We start from the raw sequence: 15,571 nt of genomic DNA, 5'->3' as shown, positions 1-15,571 counted from the left end.
AAAAAAAAAAAAAAAAGAAAATCCAGTGATGGCCAAAATCTAGTGGTGGCTCGCATCTTAATTCCAGCACTTTGGAAGGCTAAGGCAGGTGGATCTTGCAGTGAGCTGATCTGGGGCCTGTGCTCTCCCGCCTGCGGGGGAGCGCGAGTCTGTGTCAAAAAAAAAAAAAAAAAAAAAAGTTAACATTTCATCCAAATTTATGCCTAGTAGGAAAACAAAACTTTAAAACATGAAACAGGTGTTATTGAGGCCAAAAGGGTCTCCAAGGTCTGGGAGTCTGCAGCTTTATACAATTCTGCCATCTGGCCACCGCCAGGGACAAAGGGTTGTCTCTGTCCGCTGCACCGCCTTTGCCCAGCAATGAAGCCCCCAAGACCTCCGTCTCTACTGGCTCCCCCCTCCCCGGGGTCAGCGACTAGTGGCCACTGTGGTTCGGAGACAGCAACACTGACAACCGCAGCCAGTGGCCTGGACCTTCGTATCCCTAGGGGCACCCAGCGCAGGTGGATGACCCGACTCAACCTCCACCAGATTCTCCTCGGGGCAGGACAGGTAGCGAGGAGGGGACCGAGATTGGCCCCAGGAGACCACGGAAGATCGCGCTTCTAGGGCCGACTTCAGCAGCGACAGGCGGCCTTTGCCCATCGCCCCACCCTACCACGCCGTGGTCCTCAAAGAACCTTCCCGGCGGTTCTCTACTCCTCTCAGGAGTAGAGGCCCTTTGAGACCGACGGGGAGGGACGGCTCAGGCCGGTCATCCGAGGCCGCACGGATTCCCTTCTCCGCCCAGCTCCACCCCTCGAGGGGCGGCGGTCCCGGAGTGGCGTCCTGGCTCCCCCAGGGCGCACGCCGTCGGGGCCCCAGGCCAGGCTCCGAGCGGGGTTGGCGGGGAGCGGAGGCGGGAGCGAGGGCGGGCAGTAGCGGGTGGGGGCGGGAAGGTCCGAAGGCGGCGGCCTGGGGCTGCATGGGACGTGGGTCGGCCGCGATCCAGCCCGGGCGGAGCCGGAGCTGCGAGCCACAGCCTAGAGGCCGAGGAGCTCACAGCTATGGGCTGGAGACCCGGGAGAGCTCGGGGGTCCCCGTTCCTGCTGCTGCTACTGCTCCTGCTGCTCTGGCCAGTGCCTGGCGCCGGGGTGCTTTCAGGTGAGGACCCGGGCGGGGTGCGCCCTGAGGGGCAGACGAGGCGAGGTGGTGGTGGTGGAGGGGATGGGTTCTGCTCAGAGCCCGGGTGAGCGCGCGGAGGGTCTCTCAGCCCCGGGACGACACGGCCAGTAGGTCAGGGCGTGGGGACGGTTTGGGGTCGTCTCCGTGGGACCTGCCCAGGGACGCACAAGTGTACTTGGGCTGGCCTGGGCCAGGACTTGCCCACACTGCCCGGCTGCCACTCTGCTGGCAAAGCGGAGGGCATGGCCCCCTCCCCCTCGAAGGCAGCCCAGCCCCCAGCCCGTAGCTCCCTCTGCCTGGATTCTCGCTCTCACAACCTCCCAACCCCCATCCGCTGGCCACCGTGTGACCAGCTCCTGCACCTCCACCCTTTAGGATTTAGCGAGGCTCCATCCTCCAGGAAGCCCCCATGCCCAAGAGTCCCCCAGAGTCCCTACTTTGCTCTCAGGGTGCGGAACCAGCTGTGGCCTCCGCCCTGCTCACCCCTCGTCCCTCCTCCCAGGGCGGCAGGGCAGTGTGTATGTTGTTTATATTGTTGCCTTGTTTGGTGAGATAGAGAAGGGCCTTTCCAGACAGAAGGTGCCTGTTTAGTTGTGCTCTGGGAAGATGGCAGCACTGTCTCCTGGGGATACTCCCTCCAAACAAAGATGTTAAGATGGGACTGGTAACAACCTCTGCAAGCGGGTGGGAGGATTAGCCTGTCCTGCACAGCAAGTGCCTGGCCGAGGAAAGGGGGGCAACCAGGGAGGAGGCATGCAGGGCTGGGCTGGGCTGTGCAGCCTGGGCCATGGCTTCCACAGCACTGTGTGGGGACCAAACAGGTACAGGGGTCTGCTCTGTTCTGGCCCTAGGGGAGGGTTCTAGGTGGTCCACTGCTTCCTCCCCTCTGAGCCCTATCCTGGGGCCAGGGGAAGTGACAGGACTCCTGGGAGAGGGGGGCTGTATGTGCCCAATACCAACCTGGCTCCCTCAGGGTCCACTCCCATCCACCCAGTCACTGGAGCTCCAGCTCTGCCCCTCTCTCCCTCATTGGGGTCAGGGTGCCCGTGGCCAGCATGTGCGTGCAAGGCCATGTGGAGAGCACCCATACCCACACTGCACCCACACACCGTGCCTGAGCCCACCCTACCTCCTCCCCAAACCCTTAGAGGCCTAGGAGCAGCAAAGCTTGGTTCTCTACTCTCAGTTAAGTGCTCTCTGGGCTGAGAGACCTCCTTTCCTTCCCCTCCCCCAGATCCACTCAGAGCCCTCCCTGCACTGGCCCCTCTAGCCTCCTTTCCAAGGTGGCAGACTCCTCTTGGTCCCCATTTGCCTGATGGCAACTCACTCATCCAATCAAGGAGGGCTTCTTGGAGGAAGGGTCTTTGATGCTTGGAGTCCGGGAGAGAAGGTGGAGGAGAAAAAAGAAGTTAGGGTGGCCTACCAGGAGCTGAGTCACTTCCACAGGCAGCCATCAGCCCAGCAGGACTGAGGCCAGGGCTGTGTGGGGGCGGGGGTTGTCCGTTCTGGGAGCTGGGACTGGGTACCTGGGGAAGGAGGGCTGCTGCAGGCTCTGCGTGCCTGGGGCCTGTCTCCTGCAGGGTGGGCCTGTGGGAGTGGTTGGGGCTGGTGGGGGGCTGGGAGCATTCCAGGGGAGCATTCCAGGTGCCCTCTGAGTAATGTTTGGATCTGGGATACCTCCTAGAGCCCCCTTAGGCACATCCTGCCAGGAAGAACCAAGGCCCGGTCCGGCAGCCTCCCCTCACCTTGAAGAGATGAGGAGGGGCCTTCTGGGCCAGGGTACAAAATCCCTGCCTGAGGATGGAGTCCCCGAGGGAGCTCCGGGCAAGGTGGGCCTCGCAAGGCCACATCTGGCTGTTGTTTTTCTCAGATGATGGGGCTGCACAGGCGTCCTCTCTTCATAGATCTCTCACCCTGAAAGCATCTGCTGCCCATCTAAAAATACCCGAGGCTGCCTCCCTCTTCCCTTCCCCTTTGCACTGGTGGCCTTGGCCTCTTCCTTGTGATCACTGACCCCAAGCCTGCCCCTCCACCAAAGGTCAGGGGACTCCCGCGTTCCCAGCTGAGCTGTCCTTTCCCAGCCTTCTTTTCCTCCTCCTTGGTAGCTCCTCAGATCCAAGGATGCCCATGGGGGTGTCCCTCCTTCTCTAGGCTGAGCCCACGCATGTTGAAGATGGAGTCTGCCCCGAAAGGCCTCCAGTGCCTCCCTGGGGATGTCCTCTAACCCCCTCCCTCTGCTTTGTCCCATGCCCCTGTGTTCCTCAGGTCCCCCTCACCCTGTGCTCTGTCTTCTCTCCAGGACATATCCCTGGGCAGCCAGTCACCCCCTACTGGGTCCTGGATGGACGACCCTGGCGCGCCGTCAGCCTGGAGGAGCCGGTCAGTGCCATGTCACCTCGTCCTCCACAGGGGCCCTGAAACTCCCATCCCTTTTGTCTCCCCCACGTTACAGCTTCCAGTTTTGCTGGGGTCCCCAGAACCACCAAGTCACTGCTCCTGTAGGCCCCTCCCTGCTGAGTGGGCAGAAGAGGGCACTGGGGATTGGACATCTAGGTCTCGTGAGTCCGTACACGTGGAAGTCATTTCAGCTTTCTCCGCCCCACCTCCCCCTTTCCCTCCCTCCCTGGATGATCCGGGCCTCCCCCACCCCCACCAGGCAGAAATGGGTCCAGGGTTTGTGGGGCCTGAAGCTTTTCAGGAGCCTGAAAAACAAAAAAAAGCACTAAAAAGAAAACCTTTTGCAAAGTTGACCAGAACATGTGACCCTGTGGACACACTGCTGTCCCTCTCAGGGCCCCACCACTGAGGGCCTGAACCTTCAGCCTCACTGGCTCCTGTGGAATCCACTTCTGGTGGGGGGGGCAGTGGTCACTCTCCTGGTGCCCCCCCAGATGTGAGACCACCCCATGTGCTTCTGCAGGATGCTGTGCCCCAGCCTCCTCCCAATCCCGCCCTTCACAAGCTTCCAGAATAACCATGCCCCATCTGTTTGTGCCGTAATATCTGTGCTACAAACTAAGAGGCCAGTACCCTTGATATGCCCATTTTACAGATGGGCAAAGGGAATCCCAGAGAGGTTGGAGAAATTGTCCATGGTCACACAGCTCTTTAGGCTGGGAGCCTGAGACCCACTAAGGTCTGAACGATTTTAAACCATTGGCTACACCCCTGCCCCCCCTAGGCCCCCCTAGAGAGCCCTCTTTGTTTGGAATTTTCAGCCCTACTGTCCAAACCCAGCAAGAGGGAAGGCAGGGGAGCATTACCATGAAGGCTGGGAGGCTCCCGGAGACCCAGCAGCTCCCAACCCAGGGCCCTCACTGGGATCCCCTAGGTCCATAAGGCCCCCATTGCACTGGTCAAGCACAGCACTGGCCTGAGCTTTGAGATTGCCCTCCCCATCCCCAGGAGGGGAAGGCTGGGCACACGCTGGGGTCACTCTGCCTCTGGGCCTCCCTGTCTGTCTGGCCTGGGCTGTGACCAAGAGGGGAGCTCCAAAGGGGCCCTGCTCCCCATAACTGTGGGCCCTTGCCCCCAGGAAGCCTGCCAAGATGGTACAGAAGACAGAGTAGAGGTTGGGTATCCCCTCCAATAGGCAGGAAACACTCACATTTCAAGAAGGGGGGTATATATCGAGGGGCAGGGTACCAGGAGGGCAAGAGTAAAGACAGCAGGGGCTGCAGAGGAACAGGGACCTCGAGTATGGCCTTCCATCTGGGCCACCGCCTTTCTCCCAATGCAAACCTTTCCCCAATAAAGCAAGTGACATTCCAGTCACATGAGCTCATGCCGGAGGCCTTGTGGGGCCTGTGGCCAGGGAGGCAAGGGCCATCTGCTCCCCACTTGCAAAGGAAGAACTCCCTCCAAAGACTCTGAGACCCTTGGACAGGGCCCCAGCCCAGTGCATTTTTGGAGAAAAGGAGTCGGGGGTTAAACATTCCGAAGGCACAGCAGCCTCCCAGGAAGCTCCTGGGCCGGCTCCAACTCTGGGCCCCCAGCCAGGCTGAGTGGACAAGGGGGAAGTAGGGTGTTCCCACAGGGTGGGAGATGCCAAGAGGGTGGGGGAAGGAGAGAGGGCTGGCTGGCCAAGCCAGCCTCTTGACACCTAGCTGAGAGCCAGTGTGCTCTCTTGGCTGGAATGGCGTCCATGTTTACTTCTTGGGTCCAGTGAAGCAGGTGTCGGAGCAGGAGGGACAGAGACTGCTGGAGGCCCAGGAAAACTTTGGAAGAGGGAGCAGTTTGCCAAAATTGGAAGTGGAGGAGTAAAGTTTGAATTCTATAGGGAATGAGCAGCAGCTCATTTGGAAACAAGCCTCCGGTAGCAGAGGCTGTGAGGAGGCCCTGGCCATGGCTACCCGGTGCCCCCACAATGTCCTCAGCACCCCTCTGTCTTCCCTCGCTTTTGATACCCCTTCTGGGCATGAAAGAAGAGGGCGGGCCAGGCGAGGGGCACTTTTCTGGGACCTCTGGTCTCTAGGGAGGATGTCAGCATGCCTGGCAGGAGGCGCCAATGCCCTTCCAAGTGGCTGTTGTCAGGACAGCACACATTCTGAGCTTGGGAACATCTTTGTATGTTCTCACCTCCTCCACACCCTCCATAGTATGTGGGGGGTCCTGCTGACCCCCCAGCCCACGTTCTCCTCAAGAACTTCCTCCCCAGCCAGCTGCACAGGCCACCTGCTCTCTGACAGGCAGGAGGCCTGGAGGCTACTGTCTCAGCCCCACACTCTTTCTTGCCCAGGTCTTGAAGCCAGACATGGGGCTGGTGGCCCTGGAGGCTGAAGGCCAGGAGCTCCTGCTTGAGCTGGAGAAGAACCAGTGAGTGCCAGGCTGGGGTAGGGCTGGGAGGAGGGGGTCAGTGTTGTGGGGCAGGGACTGACACAGATCTGTGCGGGTGGCTGGATGGGCAGAGGACCCCAGAGAAGGTGCAGATGACAGGGAGAGTCACGCAGGCCTGTGGCTGGCCCCCTGGAAGCTGAAGAGGACCGCTGAGGCTGTCAGCCCGGCTGTGGGGCACATCCACCCTCCCAACCCCAGGAGCGGCTTGTCAACTCCTTGTTGGAGATGAGTGAGCACCATCTAGTGGACAGGTGCAAGATATGCTGAGTCTAAAGAAATCCTAGAGGGATCCCAAACAAGAGCCGGCACTCCAGGCTAAGTGAAGGGCAGGGACAAAGATGCGGTGGCTTTGGGAGGCCAAGGTGGGCGGCTCACCTGAGGTCAGGAGTTTGAGACCAGCCTGGCCAAAATGGTGAAACCCCGTCTCTACTAAAAATGCAAAAAATTAACTGGGCGTGGTGGCAGTACCTGTAATCCCAGCTACTTAGGGGACCGAGACAGGAGAATTGCTTGAACCCAGGAGGCAGAGGTTGTGGTGAGCCAAGATCACACCACTGCACACTCTGGCTTAGGCAGAGTGAGCCCTCTGTCTCAAAAAAAGAAAAAAAAGAAAAGAAAAGAAAAGAAAAAAGAAGAAGATGCAGTGGCTACACTTGGGGGCAGCAGTTTGTCTGACCTGCCTGGAAGGTCTGTATCTACAGGGACGGGAGCAGGGGGAATGAATCTGGGGAGTCCCAGGAGGGCCAGATCACAGAAAAGGCCATTTTAGTGCTCAGTGTCCTGGACCATCCAGAGCCAAAGATTTTGAGCTGGGGAAGGGACAGGCAGACCTGTACTCAGGAAGGTGCCTTGGGCTGGGTGGGGTGGGTGTCCCAGTTGGAACACAGGCTCTTAAAACCACCCAGACTATATTATCAATATATATTACCTACTGAGTGCTTGTTTGACTGCAGGCACTGTTCTGAGCACTTGACATGTACTTTATTCTCCCTCGTGGAGTTGGATGAACTGGGAACAAACTCTAGTTCCACTATGCCCAACCATATTTTCCCTGGGGCCAACGTCCCTACCATTTCAATGGAGTGGTCACATCACCTGCCTCCTAGGGTGGCGGGTGTGTGTGGAGCGAGGGTGGGGGGCAGAGCTCGGGCAGGTAGTGGAATGCCTGGGAGGTGGGAAGCAGCCATCATTAGGGGGTGGTCTGGAGGTAATGAGGCCAAGGTGAGGTTAGGGTAAAGGATTTTCTTTAAAGAAGAGATATTGACTTATGATTGATCCATCCACGTGGGAAAGATCCTATTGAGATGGAGCCTGAAAATGAAATCATTACCGGAGTGGGGTGTGGAGAAAGCGGGGAGGGCGGAAGCAGCGTGGGCAGGTGGGGGTTCTGTTTTCTCTAGAGGCAGTGGGTGAGCTTCAGTCACTGAAGGACAGATGGGAGGTATGTGGGGTCTGGAAGTCTGAGGAAAATATTTCAAGGATCTAGGGTAGGTGGGGGCAAGAGGGTTGACCAGATGCCCAAAAAAGGAGGGCAGCAGGCAGGGGAACCTGGGGAGGTTGCTGCATTTCCCTAACTCCAAGTCCCATTCCTTGGCAGTGTCTCCTGACTCCTCCCCTCCTGACCTGTGGATCCTGCTGCCTGCTGCAGGTCCCCTGGGAACCACAAACTCTTCCTCTATTCCCATTCCTCCTCCCTGGCATCCTCCCTGGCACTTCCCATACTCACACCTCCCACAACAAAACCATCACCAAGGCTCCTTCCTCTAGCCCCAAGAGTTTCTGATCTTAACAAGTCACCATTGCTCCTGTCCCTTCCCTAAGACACACTGAGTGCCTCACTCATAAAGCTGCTCCATTAGCATTTAGGAAGGAAGGCTGGGAGACATCCTGGAGGCAGCAGGAAGAAGCCAAATTCAATGCTCCCTGTAACACCCCCTCTCAGCAGGCTGCTGGCCCCAGGATACATAGAAACCCACTACGCCCCAGATGGGCGGCCAGTGGTGCTGGCCCCCAACCACAAGGTGAGATGTTTCCATGGGCTCTGGGATGCACCCCCAGAGGTACCCCCCACCATTCCTACCCCTCCTCCTCCTTGCATTCTTAAGGGGAGGTTGGAGCCAGCCCCTGCCACACCCTCCCTCTTGCCCCTCTTGCTCCAGCCCTGGCTGAGATGTGGGGCTGGCCCCTTCCTCCCTAGGATCATTGCCACTACCAAGGGCGAGTAAGGGGCTTCCCCAACTCCTGGGTAGTCCTCTGCACCTGCTCTGGGATGAGGTGAGCTCTGGGAGAGGAGGCTGGGCCTGGGATGGGGAAAGAGCTCCCTCACACCCACTCCTACCCCTCTGCACCCTAGTGGCCTGATCACCCTCAGCAGCAATGCCAGCTATTATCTGCGTCCCTGGCCGCCCCGGGGCTCCAAGGACTTCTCAACCCACAAGATCTTCCGGATGGAGCAGCTGTTCACCTGGAAAGGAGCCTGTGGCCACAGAGATCCTGGGGACAAAGCGGGCATGACCAGCCTTCCTGGGGCTCCCCAGAGCAGGGTCAGGGGCATCCAGGGGATGGGAGTGGGAATGCTGTATCTATAGCTCTCCAAATCAGAAGAGACAGGAATTCACAGGCCTTAAGTCCCAGTATTTTTACTGGAGTCTGAAGAAACAAGTTCCAGCAAACATGTTAAATTTCTTTCTGGGAGCTGGGGTTGGTGGTCAGGATTCAAGCCCAGCAGCTTCCACTCAGGGACCCCATTTGCCCCTCCGCAGGACAGGCGAGAAGCGCGCAGGACCCGGAGGTACCTGGAACTGTACATTGTGGCAGACCACACCCTGGTGAGGAGAGACCCCAGGGGTTGGCGGGGTCTGGGATGGGGCCAGCTCAGCACCTCAAGCCACCAGGATTTCTGCCTTCCCAGTTCTTGACCCAGCAGCGAAACTTGAACCACACCAAACAGCGTCTCCTGGAAGTCGCCAACTACGTGGACCAGGTTGGGGGCGGGGGGAGAGTGGTGATGCGGGTGGCGGCGGCAGGACAGGCAGGTGCTAGTGGGGTGTGGGGAAGAGGAAGGGCGCCCCCATGAAGGAGCAGCGGCGCCGTGGGGCGCCCTGTCCTGGCTTCAGCCCCGCTTCGCCCTCAGCTTCTCAGGACTCTGGACATTCAGGTGGTGCTGACCGGTCTGGAAGTGTGGACCGAGCGGGACCGCAGCCGCGTCACGCAGGACGCCAACGCCACGCTCTGGGCCTTCCTGCAGTGGCGCCAGAGGCTGTGGGCGCAGCGGCCCCACGACTCCGCGCAGCTGCTCACGTGGGTGCCTCTGACCCGGACGCGGGTCCTGGGCGGGGCGGCCTCACCTCCCGGCCCCGCCCGGTCACTCCGCGCTCCGCCCCCAGGGGCCGCGCCTTCCAGGGCGCCACAGTGGGCCTGGCGCCCGTTGAGGGCATGTGCCGCGCCGAGAGCTCCGGAGGCGTGAGCACGGTGAGCCCCGCGGGCGGGGGCGAGGGGAGACACGGTAGGCTCTACGGCCGCAGTGACCGCCCTCCCACGGTCCCCCAGGACCATTCGGAGCTCCCCATTGGCGCCGCAGTCACCATGGCCCATGAGATTGGCCACAGCCTCGGCCTCAGCCACGACCCCGACGGCTGCTGCGTGGAGGCTGCGGCCGAGTCCGGAGGCTGCGTCATGGCTGCGGCCACCGGGTACGCGCATGGGGGGTCGGGGCCGCGGCGGGGAGGCTAGTCCTGGGGACTTCCTCCGCTGCGTTTCTTTGGTCGTCCCTCAGTTTCCTCTTCTGTAGAATGGGGATAATGATCATAGTGTCCGCTTCAGGGTGGTTTATGAGGCTTAAAGGGAAGAAGCTCAGGCAAAATGGATTCTCAACGGTATGAAGATAATTTTCCGAGTAACCTGGCGAGGTTACTCCTACACCAGGAGGCGCACCGCCGGGTCGCGATTCCACCTTGGGTCCCGGGCTGCCCACTCTTGGGGCCACACCGTCCTCCGTCCCGCTCGCTGTGTGACTTTGCGCGGGTCACTTCCCCTCTCTGGGCTCTGCCTCTAGAGGATTCGAGCCTCTCATCACTCAGGCGTGTCTGCGCATCTGGTGGCTGTAGCCAAGCCCAGGGATGGGGATCGGAGAAGCGCGGGGGTTGGAGGACTGTCTCTCCACTTTCAATGCCCTCCCCGTGCCAGTAGGCACCCGTTCCCGCGCGTGTTCAGCGCCTGCAGCCGCCGCCAGCTGCGTGCCTTCTTCCGCAAGGGGGGCGGCGCGTGCCTCTCCAATGCCCCGGACTCCGGACTCCCCGTGCTGCCGGCGCGCTGCGGGAACGGCTTTGTGGAGGCGGGCGAGGAGTGTGACTGCGGCTCTGGCCAGGTTAAGTCGGCTCGCCCGACCCCCACTCGCCCTCTCGGCCCAGGTCTGGGGCGCTGCGCCCTCACCTGGTCCCTTCTTGCCTTTCTGGTCCCAGGAGTGCCGCGACCTCTGCTGCTTTGCTCACAACTGCTCGCTGCGCCCGGGGGCCCAGTGCGCCCACGGGGACTGCTGCGCGCACTGCCTGGTGAGGGCATGGAAGGGTCAGGGTGAGGGTTTCGGGCCGCTTGGGAGCCGGTTTGTTGGCCTTAGTTAATTGGTGCCCTCAGGTTCCCCGTTGGGTGCTGGTGCTGGTGTGGATCGGCCTGGCTCCCCCAGCTCCGAGCCACACTCTCGACGTGGACTTCTCACTGCCCACGGCCTCTCTCTGCCCTCCCCACTACCCTTCACCTGCGTAGCTGAAGCCGGCTGGAGCGCTGTGCCGCCAGGCCATGGGCGACTGTGACCTCCCTGAGTTCTGCACGGGCATCTCCTCCCACTGTCCCCCAGACGTTTACCTACTGGACGGCTCACCCTGTGCCAGGGGCAGTGGCTACTGCTGGGATGGCGCATGTCCCACGCTGGAGCAGCAGTGCCAGCAGCTCTGGGGGCCTGGTGAGAGGACAGGAGCACCCTTGCACCCTGCTCCCCATCCTCTGGTGGGGCCAGTTTTCTACTGTGGGGAAGATGGGCAGGGGAAACTGAGGCCCGCTAAGCGCGGCCCCTCTCCAAGCTGCCCCCAGCCTGGCCCATTCTTCCTCAGGCTCCCATCCAGCCCCCGAGGCCTGTTTCCAGGTGGTGAACTCTGCGGGAGATGCCCACGGGAACTGCGGCCAGGACAGCAAGGGCCACTTCCTGCCCTGTGCAGGGAGGTAGGGAGTGGAGCTGAGTGGAGGGAGCAGAAGCTATGGAGTGGGTTTGGGGAAGCGGGGTACTGCAGCTGTCGACTCCCCTCTGCTTCCTCCCCAGGGATGTCCTGTGTGGGAAGCTACAGTGCCAGGGCGGAAAGCCCAGCCTGCTCACACCGCACATGGTGCCAGTGGACTCCACTGTTCACCTAGATGGCCATGAAGTGACCTGTCGGGGAGTGTTGGCACTCCCTGGTGCCCAGCTGGACCTGCTTGGCCTGGGCATGGTAGAACCAGGCACCCAGTGTGGACCTAGAATGGTGAGCTCTGCCCACCCGACCCTTCCTTGCCACTTGAATTGTGCAGGCCAGTGTCCCGCTCACTGCCTGGTGCACCGCCCGTAGGTGTGCCAGAGTAGGCGCTGTGAGAACACCGCCTTCCAGGAGCTGCATCGCTGCCTGACTGCCTGCCACAGCCATGGGGTGAGAGCTCAAGGAGTCGGGGTGACCTTGGGGTTCTAATCCCACGTGACCCTCCTTCCCTTCTCTTCTCTGCAGGTTTGCAATAGCAACCATAACTGCCACTGTGCTCCAGGCTGGGCTCCACCCTTCTGTGACAACCCAGGCTTTGGTGGCAGCACGGACAGTGGCCCTGTGCAGCCTGAAAGTACACCAGTGGGGGGCATGTGGGCAGGAGCTGGGGTGGTGCACCTGCTCAGGACTCAGTCCCCCTTCCCCCGATCCCCACAGACCGTGACACCTTCCTGCTGGCCATGCTCCTCAGCGTCCTGCTGCCTCTGCTCCCGGGGGCTGGCCTGGCCTGGTGTTGCTACCGACTCCCAGGAGCCCATCTGCAGCGATGCAGCTGGGGCTGCAGGAGGGACCCTGTGTGCAGTGGGTAGGCTCCAAGTGCCTGCTTCCTCAGCCTACTCCTGCGGTTCACCTCCTCAAAGCTCTGCTGGGGCTGCAGGAGTTGGAGCAGGCCCTCAGCCTTGCCCCCAGGTGCAGAGAGCAGCCCCAGAGGCTGTGGAAAGAAGTAGCTTTGAACAGGAGGTTCCAGTGGCCTCCCAGTCAAGCAAGGGGGTGGATCCCTGCCCCACCACCAGCACCGCAAGGCATGGCCTTCTACCTCCCAGTACAGCTCCTCTTGTTCACGCTCCTGCTTCTCCCACCAGCTGAATGCCTCACCCTCGACTTCGCCCTGTTTTCCCTGGCTCAGATTGCAGTCCCTGTACCATGCTGCCCCTGGAGGCCTGTCTAGCCTCTGTCTCACGAGTTTTCAGCCCTTTGCCACTTCCTCTGCCTAAATCGCCTCTGTCACCCCCTTGAAGTTCCCAAATGCTGGGCCCAGCACATCTTTTCACTCCATACCACTGGTCAGCTGCGGCACTGGCTGCCCCTGTGCCAGGGCCCTGCCCTAAAACAGTTCTCTGGGACCTGGGACCTGGGTGGTGGTGGAGAGGGGAGTCACATAATACTAAGCATGGCTGTCCTAGGACTCACCCTGCACCAGGGCCCTAGGCAGGGCAGGCACTCTGTGGCCATGTCTGACATAGCCTGATCTTTGGAGTGCTCCAGGCAAACCAAGGGAGATGGCAGGATTTGGGCCAGAGATGGGGGCAGAGGGCATAACAGGGGCAGGGCACCACCTGGGCCCCAGGTAGCAGCTAAGAGGACCCTGATACAGTAAGTCGTGATTGAGGGTCTATGGACAGAGGAGCAAGGTGGCCAGAGCCTGGTGTGTCAGCATTGAGGGGGCGCTGCAGAGGGTGGCGGCTGCTTCTCATCCCCAGGCGGGGGGAGTCTTAGGGCAGGGGAGAGTGTTTTGAAGGAACATCACAGGAAATGACAAGGCCCTGGGAGATGGGATGGGGACAGTCAAAGATGGCTTGGAATCATCAAGGGCAGCAGGATACCCAGGGGCAAGGAGAGCAGACATAGCTGCCGAAGGGGCAGACGTCCAGGGTTCTTTGGAAGCTGAATGATGCCAACATCCAGAGAGTGCCAGGCTGCTGGGTGGTGCCAGAGCCTGGAGGAAATGTTAGGACTAGAGAGAGGAGGTGCCAGCCGAGGGCATGAGGCTCAAGTGGAGCCTGGATCCCAAGGCTTCCCTGAAGAGGGAGCAGGAAGGGAGCTGAGCGGGTGACTTGGAGCAGACGGGTGCCCCCAGGAAACTCAGTAAACGCAGAACTGGACACCATGCTGTGGGGAGGCAATAACCCACTCAGGGTCACTGTGCCAACCTCCTGGACTCTTATCACATTGCTCAGGCCCAAAGATGGCCCACACAGGGACCACCCCCTGGGCGGCGTTCACCCCATGGAGTTGGGCGCCACAGCCACTGGACAGCCCTGGGCCCTGGGTGAGTGAGGCACCAGGGGGAGGAGGAGAGGGAAGGGAAGGGCTCATGCCTCCTGCCTCCTTCCAGATGGGCAGCACCCAGTCACCTTGAGTCCCCTGTGGCCCCTCCCGCAGCCCCAGGGTCTCCTGCTGACCATATTCACAGCATTCACCCTCCACCATTGCTCCCAGGCCCCGAGAACTCTCATGAGCCCAGCAGCCACCCTGAGAAGCCTGTGGCCCGCAGTCCCGCCTGACCCCCAAGGTAGGCAGGGACCCGGATTCAAAGCCTCCCCCTCTCATCACCCACCCTCCCACCTCTCCCACCCCTCAGCTCGCTGCTCCCTAATCAGGTTTCTGGGCTCAGGTTATTATGGAAATGAGTTTATGACCTCTTGGAGAAGCTGTTATCATGGAGACCAGGATGGTGGAAGCCCCTGAGCTGGGGAGGGAGAAGCTGTGGCTTTTCCTAGATCATTGGTCCTCACTGAGTGAGGATGGGCTCCCTATCACACAGCTTGCAGCCTGGGGCCCCGGTCCTTAGGGGACAACATATTCTCCTCGTTCTCAGCAGATCAAGTCCAGATGCCAAGATCCTGCCTCTGGTGAGAGGTAGCTCCTGAAATGAACAGATTTAAAGACAGGTGGCCTCTGACAGCCACTCCAGGAACTTGAACTCCAGGGGCAGAGCTAGTGAATCACTGGACCTCCAGCACCTTCAGGCAGCTTGGAAGTTTCTTCCCCGAGTGGAGCTTCAACCCACCCACTCCAGGAACCCAGAGCCACATTAGAAGCTCCTGAGGGCAAGGGGACACTGCTGGGCACACTCTCCAGCTCAATAATCCATCAGTCCCAGAAGCAAAGGTCACATAGCCCCTGACCTCCCTCACCAGTGGAGGCTGGGTAGTGCTGGCCACCTGAAAAGGGCTCTGTCCTGGGAGCCTGGTGCGTCTCCTACATGCAATTTCCACAGACCCAGCTCTGTGGAGGGCATGACTGCTGACCAGAAGCTAGAGGTCCTGGGGCCCTAACGTTTGACTGAATTCCCACTGCCCTGGAGCCTGGCCCCTGCAAACAAGCATAATTTTGGAGAACCTTCCTTCCTGTTTCTTCCCACCTTGTCTTGTCCCCTAGGTGGTTCCTCAGCCTCCACCCACAATCCCAGTGCTGCACCTGAAGTTCTGGAGCTCAGAGTCTGACAGCCTCTCCCCCATTCTGTGTATGGGAGAGGACAGAGGGAACCATTTAAGAAAAGATACCAAAGTAGAAGTCAGAAGAAAGACACGTTGGCTAAGCGTGGTGGCTCATGCCTATAATCCCAGAACTTTGGGAGGCTGGGGTAGGAGGATCACTAGAGACCAGGAGGTCCACACCAGCTGGGACAACATAGCAAGACTCTGTATCTACAAAAAAAATTTAACATTAACTGGGCATGGTGGTGTGTACCTGTAGGCCTCGCTGCTCAGGAGGCTGAAGCAGGAGGATCACTTGAGCCTGAGTTCAACACTGCAGTGAGCTATGATGACACCACTGCACTCCAGCCTGGGTGACAGAGCAAGACCCTGTCTCTAAAATAAATTTTAAAAAGATATATTGCACTTGGACCTTGGTTAGCCTTTTCTATATGTAAATTCAACCCTACGGGGTGCCCTGAGGACCCCACAGGGTGGTGGTTAGCAGGGTGGTGGCTGGCAGGCCAAGCCTAGATGGCAGCCAGGGCCTCAGGCATGTGTCTGGGCACAGGACGGTGTTGCCTAGTTTGAACACCCTCTTTGTCACTCCTGCCTCCCTTGGGTGTTCACATTCTCCCATTGCTTCATGCAAGAGCTGCTGAGTGGCCTGTATCAGCCAGCTTTTGCCGCATTAACAAAACCATCCCAAAACTGAGTGTGGGGAGGCAACCTCAGCTCGGGCTCCACTCCACAAGTCCAAGGGGCCAAGTGAGAGTGCTCTCTAAAGCCCCCTCCTGCCTCAGTTGTAGTTGCGAAATTTTAATTTATGAAGGTGACAGAATGATGACACAGAGGCCAATGCTGTTGAAA

General features: G+C 59.9%; 1 protein-coding gene across 1 annotated transcript; it reads left to right on the top strand.

The window, feature by feature from the left end:
• The first annotated feature begins 818 nt into the window (after positions 1-818).
• ADAM33 (ADAM metallopeptidase domain 33) lies at positions 819-15,122 on the top strand. The gene is given in 23 exon segments (XM_011974948.1): positions 819-1,143; positions 3,464-3,543; positions 5,903-5,979; positions 7,943-8,021; positions 8,198-8,274; positions 8,354-8,543; positions 8,763-8,828; positions 8,912-8,983; positions 9,134-9,300; positions 9,387-9,471; positions 9,550-9,692; positions 10,189-10,366; positions 10,461-10,550; positions 10,762-10,957; positions 11,106-11,214; positions 11,312-11,510; positions 11,595-11,672; positions 11,748-11,856; positions 11,940-12,087; positions 13,460-13,551; positions 13,722-13,768; positions 13,770-13,794; positions 14,104-15,122. Coding segments are annotated over 23 exon segments (2,439 nt in total). The 5' UTR covers positions 819-1,046; the 3' UTR covers positions 14,139-15,122.
• The last annotated feature ends 449 nt before the right edge of the window (positions 15,123-15,571 follow it).

Source organism: Mandrillus leucophaeus, unplaced genomic scaffold (assembly GCF_000951045.1).
Source record: "Mandrillus leucophaeus isolate KB7577 unplaced genomic scaffold, Mleu.le_1.0 Scaffold101, whole genome shotgun sequence".
Classification (NCBI taxonomy): domain Eukaryota; kingdom Metazoa; phylum Chordata; class Mammalia; order Primates; family Cercopithecidae; genus Mandrillus; species Mandrillus leucophaeus.
Note: the sequence above shows the minus strand (reverse complement) of the source record. Positions and strands in the feature narration are given on the sequence as shown.